Source organism: Beta vulgaris, chromosome 9, assembly GCF_026745355.1.
Source record: "Beta vulgaris subsp. vulgaris cultivar EL10 chromosome 9, EL10.2, whole genome shotgun sequence".
NCBI lineage: Eukaryota > Viridiplantae > Streptophyta > Magnoliopsida > Caryophyllales > Amaranthaceae > Beta > Beta vulgaris.
The window spans coordinates 19898628-19917628 of record NC_079210.1 but is presented as its reverse complement, the minus strand read 5'-3'; the positions used below and the strand labels follow the sequence as shown (position 1 = coordinate 19917628).

The 19001-nt window shown below is 38.2% G+C and overlaps 1 protein-coding gene and 1 long non-coding RNA gene across 11 annotated transcripts in view; both read right to left on the bottom strand.

Moving 5' to 3' along the window:
- The window catches only part of LOC104903338 (DNA repair protein RAD16), a 28306-nt gene extending 24959 nt beyond the window's left edge, over positions 1-3347 (bottom strand). For 6 of the 10 annotated variants that reach the window (XM_057391741.1, XM_057391737.1, XM_057391739.1 and 3 more), the window contains exons 1-2: positions 2462-2590; positions 1161-2356 (exon numbers count right to left, since the gene is read on the bottom strand). In XM_057391741.1, coding sequence (XP_057247724.1) covers positions 1161-2356; positions 2462-2507 — 1242 coding nt within the window. In that variant the 5' untranslated portion in view covers positions 2508-2590. Of the gene's footprint in view, positions 1-1160; positions 2357-2461; positions 2600-2943 lie in introns of those variants that run through there. The other 4 variants (XM_019251728.3, XM_048636309.2, XM_048636310.2 and 1 more) reach the window with 4 other exon arrangements.
- An 11191-nt stretch (positions 3348-14538) lies between these two features.
- Positions 14539-16372, bottom strand: LOC130590005 (uncharacterized). The gene is made up of 2 exons (XR_008967585.1): positions 16163-16372; positions 14539-14710 (listed from the first exon to the last, which is right to left on the bottom strand). It is a non-coding gene; the product is annotated as an uncharacterized LOC130590005 (long non-coding RNA).
- Positions 16373-19001: the final 2629 nt, after the last annotated feature.

Sequence of the window (19001 nt, the reverse complement as noted above, 5' to 3'; positions counted from 1 at the left end):
TTGTTTTTCAGCTTTCTTAGAGGGTCTTTAATGGGTCCAAGTTGTTTAGTTTACTCATTTGGGCTTACTTTGATCGAAAGGTGGAATTCGAGCTTGTTGCATTTGTTTATAAGTTGTTCAAGTTGGCTGCTTGGGCTCTAAGTATTAAGTAACCTTATGGGGGAGTGCCAGCTTAGGCGGCAAGTAAAGCTAGAGACTAGGGTTAATTAGGCGTGCATTTGCTTGCTCTTCAAGACATGCTTCACTAAATTTTAGAAACCTTCTCTAATTTCAGATCGATTGGCTTTAGCAAAGCTGTCTTTTGCTTTCCTAGATAATTTAAGACTTAAAGGTCCAACATTTTGGCCTAATTATATACTTCCTCTGTTCTTTTTCTATTGCAACAATGGGTTTTTTTCACTATTCACCCACCACCCTTTCACTATCTATTATGATTTTTATGCAAGGAAAAATATAGTCATGTGGGGACTTGTTAGATTCTTTACTTTCAAAATATTAACTTTTTATAATTTTTACTAGAAAGTAATCAAAGATATGCATTCCCAAGCATGAAAACTCAATTGTTGCAATAAAAAAATGGAGGAAGTATGTAACAACAGAAAACAAAATTTAAGTTCTGATTAATTGATCCTTTGTCTTGTATTTTCTGGTTGTGTACCAAATGAAACACTTTGTGAGCTTTGTGTTTTCATCATATTGACTTAGGTTGACAAGAGATCCAGTATAACTTTGAGTTTAAAGCCATCGATCAGCTACTAATTATAGAAGTTCAATCCCAAATCGAGATTCATGCATCAAAATAAAGGATTTATTCATAAGCTTATCTTTATTTCAGCAACATAAAATTTTCTAAAAGCTTCACCAAGGATACAATTTAAACGTATTAACCTCCCATAAAATTAGCATCTACATTCTACGCGTTATCTTTCATAAGATTATAGAAGTCCTCCTAGTTCCTAATGCTTATGATTTTGATTGTAATGGCCTATGGGTCATATATCTGCAATAATTAGTTCTTTTGGTATTGGTATGGACCTGGTCATTAAGGAGGTTTTGCTAATCTATTACATTGATTATAGATTTACCTGAATGATATCAAATTGTGGTTAGAGTTTTGATTCTTCCTAAATAATATATGCTTAATCGAAGTTTATACTGACCTCATCCAACACAATGCGCTCCCACTTCACAGAGTGTAATGCGGACTTACGAACAGTTCCTTCAACCTCATCATGATCCTCTTGTTCAGATCGAGGTCCTGATTCTTTTGAGCCATTGTGCAGCTTACCGCTCTTCTTCTGAGCTGCTTCCTGCTTCTTACCATATATTTGACTGACATGATCTTCATCACTATTCTTTACCACCTTAAAGTGAGATTTCTTTCCCTTCCTGTCTTGCTTAGACTGCTTCTCAGTTCTAGTTGCAGAAGGCCCGCAATAATATTTGAGATGAACAACCATTTTACTTTCATGAAAACACTTACCACACCATTCACACCTCTGCTTCGGTGGCAACACTCTACGGTAATCAGCCTCTATAGTGTTATAAGTGGTGATTATAAAATCATATTCCGAAAATTGTACAAAATTCCTTGATCGCTTGGGCCCTTGATAGCACAGCACTTTCGTGCTTCTCTCTAAGGTAAACCGCTCAATCTCCCTCTTCCACTGATGTAGAGCAGATGCAGGACAGATAACAAGGGTGCAATTGACTTCTGGCAAAACAGAAGACCCCTTGTGTGACAGCAAGGATTCATCAACTCCATTCATTGCTCGGCGGATTTCCCTTTTAGCAAGGACAAGTGCGATTGCCTGAATAGTTTTTCCCATTCCCATCTCATCAGCAAGGATTCCCCCTCTTGTCAAAGATTTTTCTTGTTTCAGTGCCCATGCAAGCCACTCCTTCTGAAAGCGCAACAATTGCGTAACTAATTCTAAGGGTTCCTCATGCATTTCATCGGCCGCATTGTTCTGCTGATCCCAGTCAAAATCTCCAGCGATGTTATGATCAATCCATTTGCTATGCTCTTCTTCCCATACTTCCCACATCAATGTTGACCTCATCTCCCCCTTCCTCTTTTTTTTCTTTTGCTGCATCATCTTATTTGGATCAACAAACTGAAAGCCACTAATATCCTCAGAATTTTCAGCCCTTGACGAAATAGTGTTCACTACTTCAACTTCAGCATCAAGCTCTTCCTGACTCATTTTCTCCTTCTTGAACCTTTTTTTCCTTTTTCTGATCTTTACTGTTCTTACATATTGGTCATCGACTTCAGTGTCATCATCCATGCCACTATCATCAACACTTAAAGGCTCACTCGATTCTTTCATCTCACTTCCAGCAGCATAATCAACTAAAGAAAACAGATGATTATATCAATGATTTATATATTAAAAGAGACTTAAGCATCATTCACAAATCACCCTAAATCAAAATATAATGCAGTAATGGTGCTTACAAAAACTAACATCACAAGCATGACCACAATGCAGCAAAACTTTCATTCTTCTTTTGTTAATTCATTAATGGACGAAACAAAATCGTCCTTCGTGGTTGATTGTGCATGTACGGCATTTGACCTGAAAACCCTCAATCATGCCCTAGCACCAAAATCATCTACAAATATTTATTTCCATATACAATATCACACTAAAAAATTCTCAATTTCCCCATATTACGCCAAAACAAAATGCAAAAACTATTGGATAGCATCACATTTCAATTGAATTATCAGCCCAAAAATCCTAAAATTTGTTCTAAAAATGGTCAGCCAGTAAAAGTTTGTCATTGTTGCATCGAATTATACACCTCTAATACTTCTATCATTGTAAATTACAGCCCTATAACCAGAAATTCAACTTGTAATTAAAAAAAAAGTTAAGTATCCACCAGAAACAGTAAAAAGTTTGGACAATTGAGTTAGAAGGGGGAGAACTTTACCGTCAAGTGGCTCCGATATTATACGATTAGACCGGAGCTGCATTTTTGAAGGAAGAAACACTCAAACAACTAACAAGGGTTTCCACTTTCCAGTAATCAGGACTGATGTCTCGCACTGTGATAATAGGTAAGGCGGTGTACTTCAAGTCTTATAGTAATTGATAATTTGGCGGTAGATTAAATTGGCAGCCCGGTAACCCACGTGTGTATTTGAAACGTCTTTCTTAGTTTTTTTTTTTTTTTTTTTTTTTGGACATTTAAGAAATTACATAAAATACTACATGAATTTTTTATTTTTTTTATATTGAGTAAAACAACAAATAAGTACAAGTATAAAATTATTCCTATTCTATACATATACAAGAAACTAGTTGTTGTCCTGGGCGATGTCTCGGGTTTTTGCGTATAATTCATTTATTATTTCTTTATGAAATTAATTGAAATTCATGCTCCATATCAACTTATGCTTTAGAGTTTAGATGTGACATATAACTACTCTCAATACTTTGTAACTTTCAATTAGTATTGAGTATCGGGTGCATAATAAATGGGCTTTGCTAAACGTCGCCCTGAAATATCCTAGTAACGCCCTGTATTTTAGTACACAAATACATGGGTTGTTTTTTTTTAATACATGACATTTCCCTCCCTCCTTTCCTCTTTCGCGTTCTTTATTTAAACCCCCCCACATTTCCCATGTTTTTCACACAATTCACTTTCATTTTCCAAACTTTGTTTATTCACTTTCCTTTTCAAGAATTTACCGGCATTAACCAAGGTGTTTGGCGGCGTTGACCAACATTGACCGGCATTGACCAACATTGACCGGCGTTGACCAATCAAGAAGAATATCCTCCAGCGTCATTGTAATCCCCCACAATTTTAAAGAATTTTTATAAATATATTTAAGTAAGTATGTAGTTGTATTTAAATCCAAATGAGTTGGAAAATGTTTTGACTTTTAAAAGGGGTTGACTATTTTAAAAGTCAAATGAAATTATTTTTCATAGCTTAATAAAATTAGAAATGTTTTAATTAAGCATGTTTTAATAAAAGTTTTAAATATTAAAAGTATATTGAAAAGGAAGTTTAATGGAATCGAAAGCCCAAAAAGTGATAAAAAGGGAAAGAGTCATTTGATGACTAAAGTCTTAAATAGCCCATCTTATTAGTCATCAAGTTTCATTAATTAAAATCTCTTTTCCTAAGCCCACAAGTAAAAGCCTTTATATAAATATCCTAGAAACCCAAAATATTTTCACCCTACACATTATTTGATATGAAATGGAAGTCGTTATATAGAGTTCTAGTTTTGTTAGGATTCTATGTAAATTAGAGTCTTAATTTCAGCTTTATTTTAATTAAGTTTAATTAAGTGTTTAAGTGATAAAGGAATCCTATTATACTTAGGAGTCTAATTACTTATCAAAGTCTAATTAGGAGTCTAAATCAAGTAGGAGTATGATAAGTTTATGTTTTCCTAGTTAAAGTAGCATAGGTTGTACCCTATATAAAGGGGTTCGAATTCTTCAATAAACTTAGACAGATTTTTAGAGTTATTTCTTTGTTCTTGATTGTGTGCTTAGTTGCTTACAATTGAAACCATTAATTATTCTTTAGGAGTGTTGAATACTTAGTGTTAAACAACTTAATTTCAGGAGTGATTTTAAGGGTGTTTAGAGTCTTTAATCAAGGTTCAGGAGTGTTCTTGATTAAATTCATATCTTGGTTCGAGTTTCTCATAAGTTGTTCTAAATCTTGGAAGTAAAACTTAGATTATCATACTTCATAGTTTAGTAATCATATCATTATTTTTCCAAGTTTCACGTCACTTTTCCTCTCTCTCTACTCGACATTCTCTCTCTTCTTCTTGTGCGTCGTTCTTCAGTTTTTTTTCTCAAAAATTTGTTTCTTCTTCTTCAAGTAACGTTTCTTGTTCAACAAGAAACGTCACGAATACTCCTCAAGAACCGAAAATTCTGCCGCCGGTTTCCTCCCTGCTGCTGCTGCTATTCGGTGCCCCTTCTTTCCATTATTGTTGGTTGTTTTCTTTCTTCCTTCCTAAGATTCCATTAAAAGACTAGTTTTTATGTTATTTTATTATTATTTAGCATGTTTGTGAATTATATTACTGTTTTATTTATATAAACAATTTCGGTCATCATGATAATTTATATAATAAATTTCAGATTTATTATGTTAAGTTTATTTTTAGTTTTAATCATGAAAATAATAGTTTCTAGGGTTTTTAATTGCTAGAAACTAAATATATATTATAAATCATGAAATTTATGTAGTACGTAATTTTAAATACGTTTTATATGTTTTAAGGATGGTTATTAAATTTTATAAGTGCTGAAATTTCAGAAAAGAATGATTTATGGTGTTTTTAAGGATTTTTAATTGCTAGAATAGTTACACTATACTAGGAATTAAGAATAACGTAAGTATGGTACTTAAAAATGATTTTTTAAAACGTGTTTCATGGGGTTTTAATCGTTTTAAAGCTGCTGGAATTTTTAGTTCAAGTTATTAATTTTCATTACCTTATTTTCTAGGCGGAGATTACGTTGTAGGAGACTTCTAACGACTTAAAAGTGGCCTACAGGCTAATGTATTCAAGGTACGTACATTATTTACGTGCTATGTGATTTAGAAGTATGCTCTAAGAGTATTTTAATATTAGTATCATGTATAGGAACTTGTTTGTTCATATATGTGGATGCTGGAATTTATTTTACATGTTATGTACCTATGTGCAGCATGTGATTGAGAAGTGATTATATTATCATATTATAAATGTTTGTATGGAATGTTTGATGCAAGCATGTTAAGTTTGATTATTTATTAATTCGCGAGTGAATTAATATAAGTTAAAGTGAATCATGTATTACATGTATTCTTTGAGTATTATTTACTATCTTATAAGGACCGTGGACCTTATTTGGTAAGTTACAACTTATACCTATATAAAGGTAAAGTTTATTGTTGGCTAGGTTCAACAAGTAAGTTAGTAAAGTATAAAAAGGAAGTTGAAGGAGTCTTGATTGATAAGTTGTGATCACTTGTTAATCCAAAGATAAAAAGAAACTCTGTTATGACTGTTTGGTTATTAATTATGTGTTACCTGCTTGTTGGCGTCAACACAAGTATTAAAATGTCATTAATGTAAAGTGCAATGAGAATAAGTTATAGACTTTAGACTGGTGCACGTCTAGAGTTGGTCATAAGGGTTGGGGTTATGGTGAGCGTGCCATAGCTTTTCTAGGAATGGATTGATCACCATCCCTCTTTATTTCAAAGGTTCCTCGATATCGCAGGTCACTCTGAAATGCGGAGTCGCGCCCGCATTTCACATTAGTAGGCAAGACAACTCATCCCAATAACTATTCCATTTAAGTGATAAAAAGTTGGTTTAAGTTTAGTTCAGTAAAAGTTGTCTGCAGATTATTATATACTTATGTTATTATTTATTCCTGCATGTTATTTTTGTAGTATCATGTTTAGGATTACTTATGTCTGATATGTAGTACTCAGCTTTGCTTATTACGTGCTTGTTTGTGTGTGTGATCATGACTTTGCCTATTGATCCTGTGATTATCCTTCTGGTGAGCAGAGTTAGTATTGCATTGACATTACATGTTCGCAGATGCATCTCATTGGGAATCTGGAATGGAGAGACTATTTATATTACTAGCTTAGTTAAGTTCTGTTTTCGTAGGAACACTTTTATTTCAGTTGTGGTTTATTTAAGTTGGTGTGTTTAAGATTCAAACACTTGTCTTTTATTTAATGAGTTTTAATAAAGTTGGTTTTTAGTAAATTGTTTTCCGCTGCAAAATTCTGAGTAAGCCGATACGTTATCACACGGGCGATAATGCCTGGGCAATTCTCTAAGTTTTATATTATAAAGTTATTTCTAGAAAGAGAGAATTATCGGGGTGTTACAAAGTGGTATCAGAGCTTTAGGTTAGTTTAAGACTTATAGGCGCCTAACTAACTAACTAGCTAGCTTACTAAGTCACGTAGCTTACTAAGTGATTTAGCTTATTAGTTATTTGAAGGGAACCTTAGAATTGCTCCTACGTATTTATTATGAAAAGTTGGACATCGAATATTTTTTTTAGAACTGGAATTTTTTTTTTTATATACCGAAATTTTTTTCGGAAAATTTTAGAACTCGATTTTTTTTATTGCGGTCCGAAATTTTTTTTTTCTCTTTATTATTTAGAAATATATTTTTTTTTCTTTCAGAGTTCGAATTTTTTTTTTCGAATAATATAAGTTCCGAATTTTTTTTTCCTTCTTTCGAATATATATTAGTTCGAAAATTTTTCTTATATATTCGAAACTTTTTTTTTGGCACTTAAGTAACATTTTATAAAAGTGTCTGCATTATATTTCATGCCTTTAAGGTTTATATTATTGCATTGTGAGAATGGGTAGTATAGGAAGGGCATATAGGATATAAATATTATATGCATGCATTAGGAAGTTAGTTCAGCATCATTATTATTTTTCTTCCCTGCAAATATGTAATACTCCGTATTTTTGGGAGTTATTTCGTATTAATTAAGAAAATATAAAGAAACTAATAAAAGGTATTTTAGTTTATTTACAAAATAATAGGAGTAAGTTATTGATAATACGAGTAGGTTTGGGAAATTTTCGGAGTTTTAAAAAGGTTAAACTGATTTTACTTAACCTAGGGTTGAAAGGGGAGTATAAAAAGGAAAAGGAAGGGAAAATCAGAAAACCCTAAACCTTTCTTCTCCTTCTCCCAGCACTTTTCCCTTTCTCTCTCTCCTCAGCCGATTTCTCTCTCTCTCCTTCTCTCTCAGATTTTTCTCTCTCCCTCCCGGATTTTCTCTCAACCTCTCGCTACTCTTCCTCTCGTCTCCTCCCTCTCGTCGCTTGTGTATTTTGTGCGTGAGTGGTGGTGGTGCGAGACGGAGTTCCGTCGAGAGATTGGTGCGAGTTTGGTGCGAGTTCGTCGAAGGTTTGGTGCGTGGTTCGAGGGTGCTCGAGAGTTTGGTGCGAAGTGATTTTGTGCGGGAGTGTCGAGGGTTTTGTTCGAGATTTTCGTGCGACGTGTGTGTCGTGGGTTGTGCAAGTGTGGTGTGTGAAGTCGTGCGAGCGGTGTCCGTGTGGTGGCGCGACAGATCTGAGTCGCGCGTGCGTGTTTGGACGATGGAAATCGGACGGGTGTGGTGCGACGTTTCGGTTTTGTGCGCGTGGTGTGGTGGTTCGGTCACCGGAATTCTTTTGCCGGCGAGTTTTAGCGGTATAATTCATGTACTTAACACCATATCAGTTTATTAGTTTATTTTTATATTTACTGTTTTTCGTAATTACTTAAGTTGTATTTTAGTAATTAGTAATTGATAAGTAAAGTGTAATAATTTATTAGACTGTTTAACTAGTTAAGTTATTATTCTGTTTTTAAGTTAAAATTCTGGTTAGGTTTGTAATTGGAATAAGATGAAAGTAGGAAAAGTGTGCTCTATTATTAGTTAAAGTTATTATCGTTTTATGAGTGACCTGTTTCATGGAACCTAACTTTTGGGGACATATGACTTACTTTTGGACATGGAACTTACCTTTTGGACATATGACTTACCTTTTTGGACATATGACTTAACTTCTGGACATAAGACAGGTTGGACTTATGACCCTTTTGGTTTGGTAAAATAGTGGACTAATAACACTAACTAAGTTTAGTACTCACTAACTTTGACTTCTAAAGGACGTTAAATCCACTAGATTAGAATTGTAACGAAAGTTCTGCAATAAGGGTTTAACTATCGTTTAATTCGAATCGTTAGATTGTTATGGTCTTAGTACGTAGTAGTTGTTAGTGTTATCAAGGACGTAGCACTAAAGCTTTGTATTAACGGTTTAGGTCCCAATTTCATAAGCGGCTCGTTCGATTAAGTCAGCGAAAATTCTCCGCTACAAGGTACGTACGCGTACCAGTTTACTTTCAAGCTTTAGTATCATGATCAGGTTGTAGTTTATTTTATTGGAACCTAGTACCATGATAGGGAACATTTGATTGTGATTGTTTGGTTAGACGTTTATAACGTGAAATCAGTATCTTGCATTGAAACCTGTTGCATTGAGATGCGAAGTTCTATCGTAGTGTAACATGAGCATTATTAATATGATCTATAGAGTAACGAGAGTGTTACCAGAGATAAGATTGAGTTTTGTAAGTAAGAGAGCATGTAAATGACTCTTTGAAGTTATAAAAAGAATAGTTAGTAGTAAAAGAAGATTATGGCAATAACTTGTAGTTGGATTCCCTACAAGTATAGAACAATAGGGGGGTGTGGGACTTGTCCTACACTCCTACGTAGGCCTACTGTGACGACAGTAGTGTCCTTATATTTTGATAACTCAAGTAGGCGGAAGGTTCCGTTCGATCTTGGGGGTATGCATACTAAGGTTATGGGTGTGAGACGGAACAAAACCGTATTTGCATTTCATCTAATAGACCAAGTTGTCTATTAAGGATTCAGTAGCCCGTATGATTCTAGTAAGATGACGGTGCCCGTTCGATGCCAAATAATGAAAGATTAAAGGATGTGAGATAACGTAGTTTCATATAGCAGTTTGTAATGTGTACATCATTTATGTTCATATGTTTTCAATGGTTCATTACGTACTCAGCATAGCTGATTCTGTGTGTTATTATGTGTTTGTTGACCTGTGATGAACCATTGACACTTCAATGGGGAGCAGACTAGGTGAGTTGGTGCTGCTGCATGATATCAAGCATACGGGGGCTAGTCTGTAGTTTTGAAGTTAAACATTTGGATTGAGTACCACTGAATTTTATAGAACATTGTTAAACAGTTTGAGTTTGAATAAAAAGGGGTCATCTATGATTCCCGAGTTGTATTTACATTTTTCTATTTCGCTGCAATTTGGTTTTGAGACAATGAATTTGAGCTACCGTATTTCTAGTTATGCCTTGCGTTCCATCGCGGCGGTAACACTCCCAAAGTCGATGCGACGTAGCATTAGACGTGTATGGATTTTGGGGGTGTTACAAAACTGGTATCAGAGCCAGAAGCTCCTATTTTCAAAGACGTTTTCAAAACAATTTCAAAACGGGTAGTATGGGATAGGAGCATATAGATCATGTCATGTGCATTAAGTCATAGGAATGATTTCATTGCAATTCTATTCGTATCTTGAACTTATATGTGCTCTTTGTGTAATCGAAAATGTGAAAGATTCTCGAAATCTTCAAATGTGAATAGATTAAGAGAGTGTACAAGGATAAGTCTAAATTGATGTTAGACTCAAAACTTATTTTAGTATAAAACTATTTTATTGATCGAAATGATCTTGATCTCACTTGTGGATTTCAAAGTTAAAATGAGCATTTAACCTTTTAAACATGTATATCTATAACATATGTTTTGAACCCTATTATATTAAAAAAAAAAAACTTAGACTATTCTATTTTTTTTATTTTCGAAGATGGTTCACGACATAGGTTGTAAAGACTATTTGATGAAACAAGTAGGGGAGGACTGGGATGTTTGGTTCTTTAAGATGAAGTCTGCTATGGATTATAGAATTATGCAAGGGGAGCAGTGGTTACGATCTGAGGGCTCTAGGATACACTTCATGCTTCGTTATGTTCCAGACATAGAGCCATATAGATTCGTTCATCGTAGGTATGGAGATATGTGGACTACAGAGGGGTATTTCAATAGGAATAAGCAATACCTACGGATACCAGAACCTTCCTTCTGAAAAACACTTCCTCACTGACCTTAAATACTGCGAGAATGAGTGGAGGGTTCGTGAAATGAGAGGTCAAAACCCTTCTACTTCATCTGAAGGGGAAAGTTCGGGCAATAGGACCGTAGATGGGAGTTCTGAGAACCCAGGGGTCATACCTGAACCACCATCGCACCTGTGGCAAAGAGGCCAAGATACCAACCATTTGAGGACGAGTTAATAGCCGATGACTTTCAAAATCTTAGGACAGTCACTTACGTCTCGTGATGAGAGAAACAATAGGACCTTCATTATAGTGTTGGCGGGGTTCAGCTGCACCAGGGTTAGATGGGGGTGATGATGACGAGCCACCCCCACTAGAGGATATACCAGTTGAGGAAGAAGACCCTGCTGAGAATGAAGACCCTGTTGAGGAAGAGAATCCTGTTCAGGAAGAGGATCCCATTGAGGAGGAGGATCCCATTGAGGAGGAGGATCCCATCGAGGAAGAAGACCCCGAGGAAGACCAAGGACCCCTACTAGAGGATATATCTTTGAGGACGACGAGCCTGATGCAGAGAGATTGATATATGAGGGGATAAGGATTCTGGATCAGAGGATGAAGCTCGCCGCCTTAGCCATAGTTCTTTTGATCATATATGTAGGATTAGGACTTTTGTTTTATTTTGGTCGTTTTTTTCATTTGTTATGTTAGTGATAATAAGGCTTGCATGCCGATTAGGGAGTAACATTATTGATTTAATATATATATATGGTATTTCTTTACAAACATTACATTCCCATTTTCAATAATAGTACTAGTGTTATCTTTTATTGTTAATTGTGGCATCTTATTTTGGATGATTGTAATGCAAGTCAGTACAGACTTAAAAGTGTTCGCAATATATGTTTATATAAATGTGTATTCGTTGAATAAGTTAAAACAAAAATTATATGTAAGTCACTGAAATAGCTACTATGTTAATTTCAGCGCAGAATGGTTCGATCGGGAGGCCCCCTGAAACCTCTCTAATATCGAGCAATCGATACGTGACCTGTACAAATCACTGCCAACTTAGCCCAAGGTCACAAGGGATGGGGACCTATCTGAAAAAGTGGCCCGTAGAAACCCACCTGTACTAAACGGAAAAGGGGGACCTGAAGAGTTAGAGAACTGGGTTGGGGAATTCGACAAACTTTTCTTCACCCTATCCTGCCTGATGAGAAAAGCGTGCCCTTAGCTAGCTACTATCTGCAGGGGGATGCCCATTTCTGGTGGACCCAGGCTAAGGACAACCTTCTGAGTCAACCTGGTTTCGGGTGGGGACTTTCAAAAAGGCCCTAAGAGACAATACTACCCTCCATATCTTAAGAAACAAAAAGCTCAGGAATCTATGATGTTAGAGGAAGGGACCATGTCTGTGGAGGAGTATTACCGGAAATTCATTGAGCTAATGAGGTTTACCCCGGAGATTGCCCCTACTGAGGAGGCTAAAGCCTCACGTTTGAATTGGGACTTACCCTTGACCTGCAGGGTAGACTGGGGGGAGATACATTCACCTCTCTGGACCATGTGTTTGGCAAAGCTGCCCACCTTTATGCTATCAGGAAGAGGGAGGAAGGGGGTAAGCTTGGCGAGAAACGTAAGGATAACCCAAACCCTGAGGGCCAGAAGTTTGAGAAAAAACATAGGGAACCAGAACAATCAAAACCCTCAAAGGAATTTTGGTAAGGGACCCAATAATAACCCTAATCCCAACAACAACAACCGCAATAACAACACCAATAACCGCAGACCTGAGCGTGTATATAGGTGTAGAAAGTGCCCTAACAACCATCCTGGTAAGGCTATGAGGGTAACAAGGTTGAATGCAGAATGGGAAGATGGGACATAGAGCCTATGAATGCTATTCGAAGAACAACTAACCCCAATGGCCAAAGAAGGGGAATTATGGGGACAAGCCCCGAAAGGGAATGGAAACGGGAATGGAACGGGGGAAGTAATTACAATGGGAATTCTAACTATTTCAAGCCCGCGACCAACACCAGCAACCAAGTCTCTAATGGGAACAATGTAACTAATTCCCAAGATAAGGGCAAAGGGAAGCTGTACATGATGATAGCTAGAGAAGAATAGGCTCGTAGAGATGTTGTCACGGGTACATTTTCTATCAACTCCACTCCTGTTAAAGTATTATTTGATTCTGGAGCATCCTTGTCATTTATTGCCCATGCAACTGTTAGAAATTTAGCATTGGTCGAGTCTGAGTCGATTTCTATGCCTATAGTCATTCCATCTGGGGAGACTGTTAACTGTTCTAAAAGATTTCTAAAAGTGCCATTAAAGATAGGTGAGGGATACTTTCCCTCTGATCTGATAGAGTTTAACTTATCGAACCTAGATATCATTCTGGGGATGGATTGGCTTGGGAAGTACATGGCTAAGATAGATTGCGATGCGCAGAAAGTGGAACTAAGGGACCCTTCGGGAAAAAGAGTGTCATATAGGAGAATACCTCGAGAACCCGGGATTAAAGTGATCAATGCTTACAAACTTAAGAACTACGTAGACAAGGGTTGGCCCCTATTTATGTGTTCAGTGAGAAGAGTTGAGGATGATCCGTTGAGGCCTGAAGATGTGCCCATAGTCCGAGAGTTCCAGGATGTCTTTCCTGAGGAAATACCTGGTATGCCTCCAAGGAGAGATGTAGAGTTCACCGTTGACCTAGTACCTGGGACTGGACCCATTTCGAAAGCCCCATATCGATGGCTCCGGCAGAAATGAATGAGTTGAAGAACCAGTTAGAGGAACTACTAGACAAAGGGTATATTAGACCTAGCATGTCGCCATGGGGAGCACCCGTCTTTTTGTGAAAAAGAAGGATGGTAGCTTGAGGTTATGTATAGACTACCGGGAGTTGAACAATGTCACTGTGAAAAACAAGTACCCATTACCTAGGATTGATGATTGTTCGACCAACTTCAGGGTGCGGGCTCCAAAATACTAGTTGAGTTTATTGTAGATCATGATATACCTAAGACTGCCTTTCGAACCAGATATGGCCACTATGAGTTTACGGTTATGCCTTTTGGGTTAACCAATGCACCTGCAGTTTTCATGGACCTTATGAATAGAATTTTCCGACCCTACCTCGACAAATTTGTCGTGCTATTCATAGACGATATCCTGATCTATTATAAGAACAAGGTGAGGATCACTTGAGAGTCATTTTATAGGCACTCAGGGACAACCGACTCTATGCGAAGTTTTCCAAATGTGAATTTTGGTTGGAAAGGGTGTCATTCTTGGGTCATTTTTCTCAAGGAGGGTGTATCAGTAGATCCTGCGAAGATCAAAGCCGTGAGTGAATGGCCTACCCAAAGAATGTCACGGATATAAGAAGTTTCTTGGGTTTAGCCGGTTACTATAGGAGATTTGTGAAAGACTTCTCCAAAATAGCAAAGCCTATGACCAACCTGATGAAGAAGGATTGTAGGTTTACCTGGAACGAGGACAGTGAGAAGGCCTTCAAACGCTCAAAGAGAGGTTAACATCAGCCCTTGTCCTAACCTTGCCTAACGTGAACGAGGGATATGATGTATATAGTGATGCGTCCAAAAATGGGTTGGGTTGTGTTCTGATGCAGAATGGGAAGGTCATAGCTTATGCGTCCCTACAGTTGAATCCATACGAAGTCAATTACCCAACACACGATGTAACACCCCCAAAATCCACACGCGTCTACCACTGCTACGTTGCGTCGACCTCGGGGGCGTTACCGCCGCGATGGAACGCAAGGCATAATAAGAGTTAACGATAACTTAAAACATTAACTTGAAAACTAAAATGCAGCGGAATTAAAATATAAATACAACTCGGGAATCATCAATGACCCCTTTCATTCAAACCACAAACCATATATAAGTCTTAGAAAAACCAATAATACTTATTTCAAAATGCTTTAAATGTAAATACCCAAGCCTAGTCCCCGTATGCTCGAGATTATGCAGCAGCACCAGCACACCTAGTCTGCTCCCCATTGTAGCATCAATGGTTCATCGCAGTTCATCAAACACATAATAACACACAATCAGCTATGCTGAGTACGTAATGAACCATTGAATACATGTAAACATAAATGATGCACACATGAACAATCTTAAGCATGATGCTACACTATGTTACATCCTTTAACCTTTAATCTTTAATCTTTAATTGGCATCGAACGGGCACCGTCATCTTACTAGAATCATACGGGCTACTGAATCCTTAACAGACACTAGGTCTGTTAGATGAAATGCAAATACAGTTTTGTTCCGTCTCACACCCATCACCTTAGTATGCATACCCCCAAGATCGAACGGAACCTTCCGCCTACTTGAGTGTCAAAAATATAAGGACACTACTGTCGTCACAGTAGGCCTGCGTAGGAGCGTAGGACAAGTCCCACACTCCCCCCATTGTTCATCACTTGTAGGGAGTCCAGCTACAAGATATTGCCATAATTCATTTTAATATTAACCATTAATTTCATAACCACATATAGTCATTTACCTGTTCTCTTAGTTACAATGCTCAAATCGTATCTCTTGTAACACTCTTGTTACACTATGGATACATAGAATCATTTACCTGTTCTCTTCATTAAAATGCTCAAATCGTATCTCTTGTAACACTCTTGTTACACTATGGATACATAGAACCATTTACCTGTCCTCTTAGTTACAATGCTCAAATCATATCTCTTGTAACAACCTTGTTACACTATGGATAGATTAAAAATGCTCTTGTTTATACTACGATAGAATTACGCATTTCAATGCAACATATCGATTTCAATTACAAATGTCTAACCAGACAATCTCAATCAATCAAACGTTCCCTATCATGCTTCTAGGTTCCAATAACATAGATTGCAACCTAATCATGAAACTAATACTTGGGATTAAACTGGTACGCGTACGTACCTTATAACGGAGAATTTTCGTTGTCTTAATCGAACGTTCCGCTTATGAAATTGGGACCTAAACCGTTAAATAAAAGCTTTAGTGCTACGTCGTTGGTAATATTAACAACTACTACGTAACTAAGACTATACGGTTTAATAATTCGAAGTAAACGATAACTAAACCCCTTGTTTGTGAATTTTCGTTACTTTTCTATTATAAATAGTTTAACGTCTTTTAGGGGTTAAGGTTAGTGAACATACTAATATTAGTTAGTGTCATTAGTCCACTATCTTTACCAAACCAATTAAATTATAAGTCCAACCATGTTTTATGTCCAAAATCTTATGTCCAAAACTCTTAGGTCCAATCCAGTATTATGTCCGAAAGTCAGATCCGCAATTATACTCAGATCAGTAAAATAAACTCATTAACTTAAATTATTAATTAACTAATTATAATTTAACATAACTATGAAAACATAAATTATAATTAAACTTAATATAATATATTCAATCTATTAAATGTTTTATACCGTTAAGCTCGCCGGAAATCAAGTTCCGGCGACCGATTTTCGGCAACGGCACACAACCCCGCGCTCTACCACAGCAGCCGCACGGCTACGCTCGAACCAGCCCTCGATTCGCACAGCAGCAGCCTCGCGCACGCTTCGAGCTTCGTCGCACAACTCGCACAGCAGCAGCAGCGGCCTCGCGCCAGATCTCTCGTCGCTCGCAGCCCTCGCACGTCGTCGCTCGCAGCCCTCGCACGTCGTCGCTCGCAGCCCTCGCACGAGGACCTGCTCGCTCGTCTCGCGCACCCTCGTCGCGCGCTTCGAGCCTGCGTCCTGCCCTCACTCACACACTCGCTCGCACTCCCTTCGCACCAACCCTCTCGCTCGCACAGCCTTCGATCCAGCCCTCGACTCGCTCGTCTCACACAACCCTCGCGCAACCCTCGTCGCACACCTTCACTCGCACGCTCGTCACTCCGCACCCACAGCAGCGTCACCCGTCACGCACCCTCGACGGTGAAGCATTTAGGGGAGGTGACAAGAGAGCGAGAGAGAGAAGCTGAGGGGCGAGCGAGAGGGGTAGGAGGAACAGCGAGAGAGGAAGGAAGAACAACGAGAGAGAGGAGAGAGAAGAAAGGTAGGGTGACGGCTGAGGAAGGAGAGGAAGAGATTTAGGGTTTCTGAAATTTTTCTCCTCTTCCTTTCCTTTTTATAACCTTCTAAAAGTGGTAACTCTAGATCGGGTAAACTCGGCTTAACTTTTATAAATCCGAAATTAACACAACCGACTCATATTAGTATTATTTTATTCTTATTATTCTGTAAATACTACAAAATCCTTTTTATTAACTTCTTTATATTTTCTTAATTATTACGAATTAATTCCAAAAATTCGGAGTATTACACACGACCTAGAATTGGCCGCCATAGTATTTGCACTCAAAATCTGGAGACACTACCTCTACGAGGTAACCTGCCGCATCTTCATTGATCACAAAAGCCTTAAATACATCTTCACCTAGAAAGACCTGAACATGAGACAACGCAGATAGTTAGAGCTCATCAAGGACTATGACTTAGACATTCAGTACCATGAGGGTAAAGCCAACGTCGTTGCTGATGCGTTAAGTCGCAAGTCTAGCCATAGCCTGAATACGTTAGTCGTTGCCGACAAACTTTGTGAGGAATTTTCTAGACTTCAGATAGAAGTTGTTCATGAAGGGGAGGTCGAAAGATTGCTGAGTGCCCTAACCATCGAACCCAACTTCCTAGACGAGATAAGAGCGAGTCAACCTGGGGATGTGAAGCTTGAGCGAGTCAAAGCAAAGCTTAAGGAGGGCAAAGCAGAGGGGTTTGCGATCCATGAGGATGGAAGCATACGATATAAGGGTAGGTGGTGCGTGCCACAAAAGTGTGAAGAGCTGAAACAGAAGATAATGAGTGAGGGTCATAACACGACGTATTCCGTCCACCCAGGGGGAGATAAGTTGTATAAGGACCTCAAGAAGATGTTTTGGTGGCCTGGCATGAAGAGAGCAGTAGCTGAGTTTGTTTCCAAATGCCTAACGTGCCAGAAAGTCAAAAGTGAACACAAGAGACCTCAAGGAAAGATTCAACCCTTAGATATTCCGACATGGAAATGGGATTCAATATCCATGGACTTCATTGTCGCCTTACCTAGGAGTCGGGGAGGCAATAATACCATTTGGGTGATAGTGGACAGACTAACCAAGACAGCAAGGTTCATACCTATGAAGGATACGTGGAGTATGGAAGCCTTAGCCAAGGCTTATGTGAAAAATGTCATTCGATTGCATGGAGTACCCACAAGTATAGTATCAGATAGAGACTCTCGATTCCTGTCGAATTTCTGGAAAAAGGTCCAGGAAGCATTTGGTAGTGAGCTATTGATGAGTACAACCTTTCACCCAGCTATCGATGGTCAAACCGAAAGAACTATTCAAACCTTAGAGGACATGTTGCGAGCATGTGCCTTAGAATACCAAGGATCATGGGAAGACCATTTGGACCTCATAGAATTCTCATATAACAACAGCTACCATGCTAGTATCAAGATGGCACCATTTGAAGCATTGTATGGGAGAAAGTGTCGTAGCCCTTTGTGTTGGGACGACATCAGTGAGACTGTGGTGTTAGGATCTGAGATGATTCAGGAGACAGTGGATCAAGTGCGAGTCATCCTAGAAAAGATTAAGGTTGCACAGGACAGGCAGAAATCCTATGCGAACCAGAAGCGAAGGGATGAACATTACGAAGTTGGGGAAAAAGTATTGCTTAAGGTGTCCCCAATGAAAGGAGTGATGCGATTCGGGAAAAAGGGGAAGCTAAGCCCTAAGTTCATAGGACCCTATGAGATACTGGCGAGGGTAGGGAAAGTTGCTTATCGCCTGGATTTGCCCAACGACTTAGAAAGGGTCCATAACGTGTTTCACGTATCCCAACTTCGGAGATACGTACCTGATGCGTCACATGTCCTTGAACCTGAAAACGTCGAGATAGACAAAACTTTGTCCTATGAGGAGAAACCTGTCCAGATCCTAGACCGCAAAGTGCGGAGTACGAGGAATAAGGACGTCAAAATTGTCAAAGTGTTGTGGAGAAATCAAACTACCGAGGAAGCCACATGGGAAGCTGAAGATGCAATGCGTCTGAAGTACCCTGAGCTTTTCCAAGAGGTACGTGAGTTACGGGGACGTAACTTTTCTTTTTAGGGGTAAAGAATGCGATATAATTTCGCGCTTTCACCCTAAAGTATGTTAATTATGTTGGATATGTGTAATTACTGCTTATTCTGCTTATCTGTTGTGTGAACGCCAGAAAACGCTTGTGAAATTTGGGA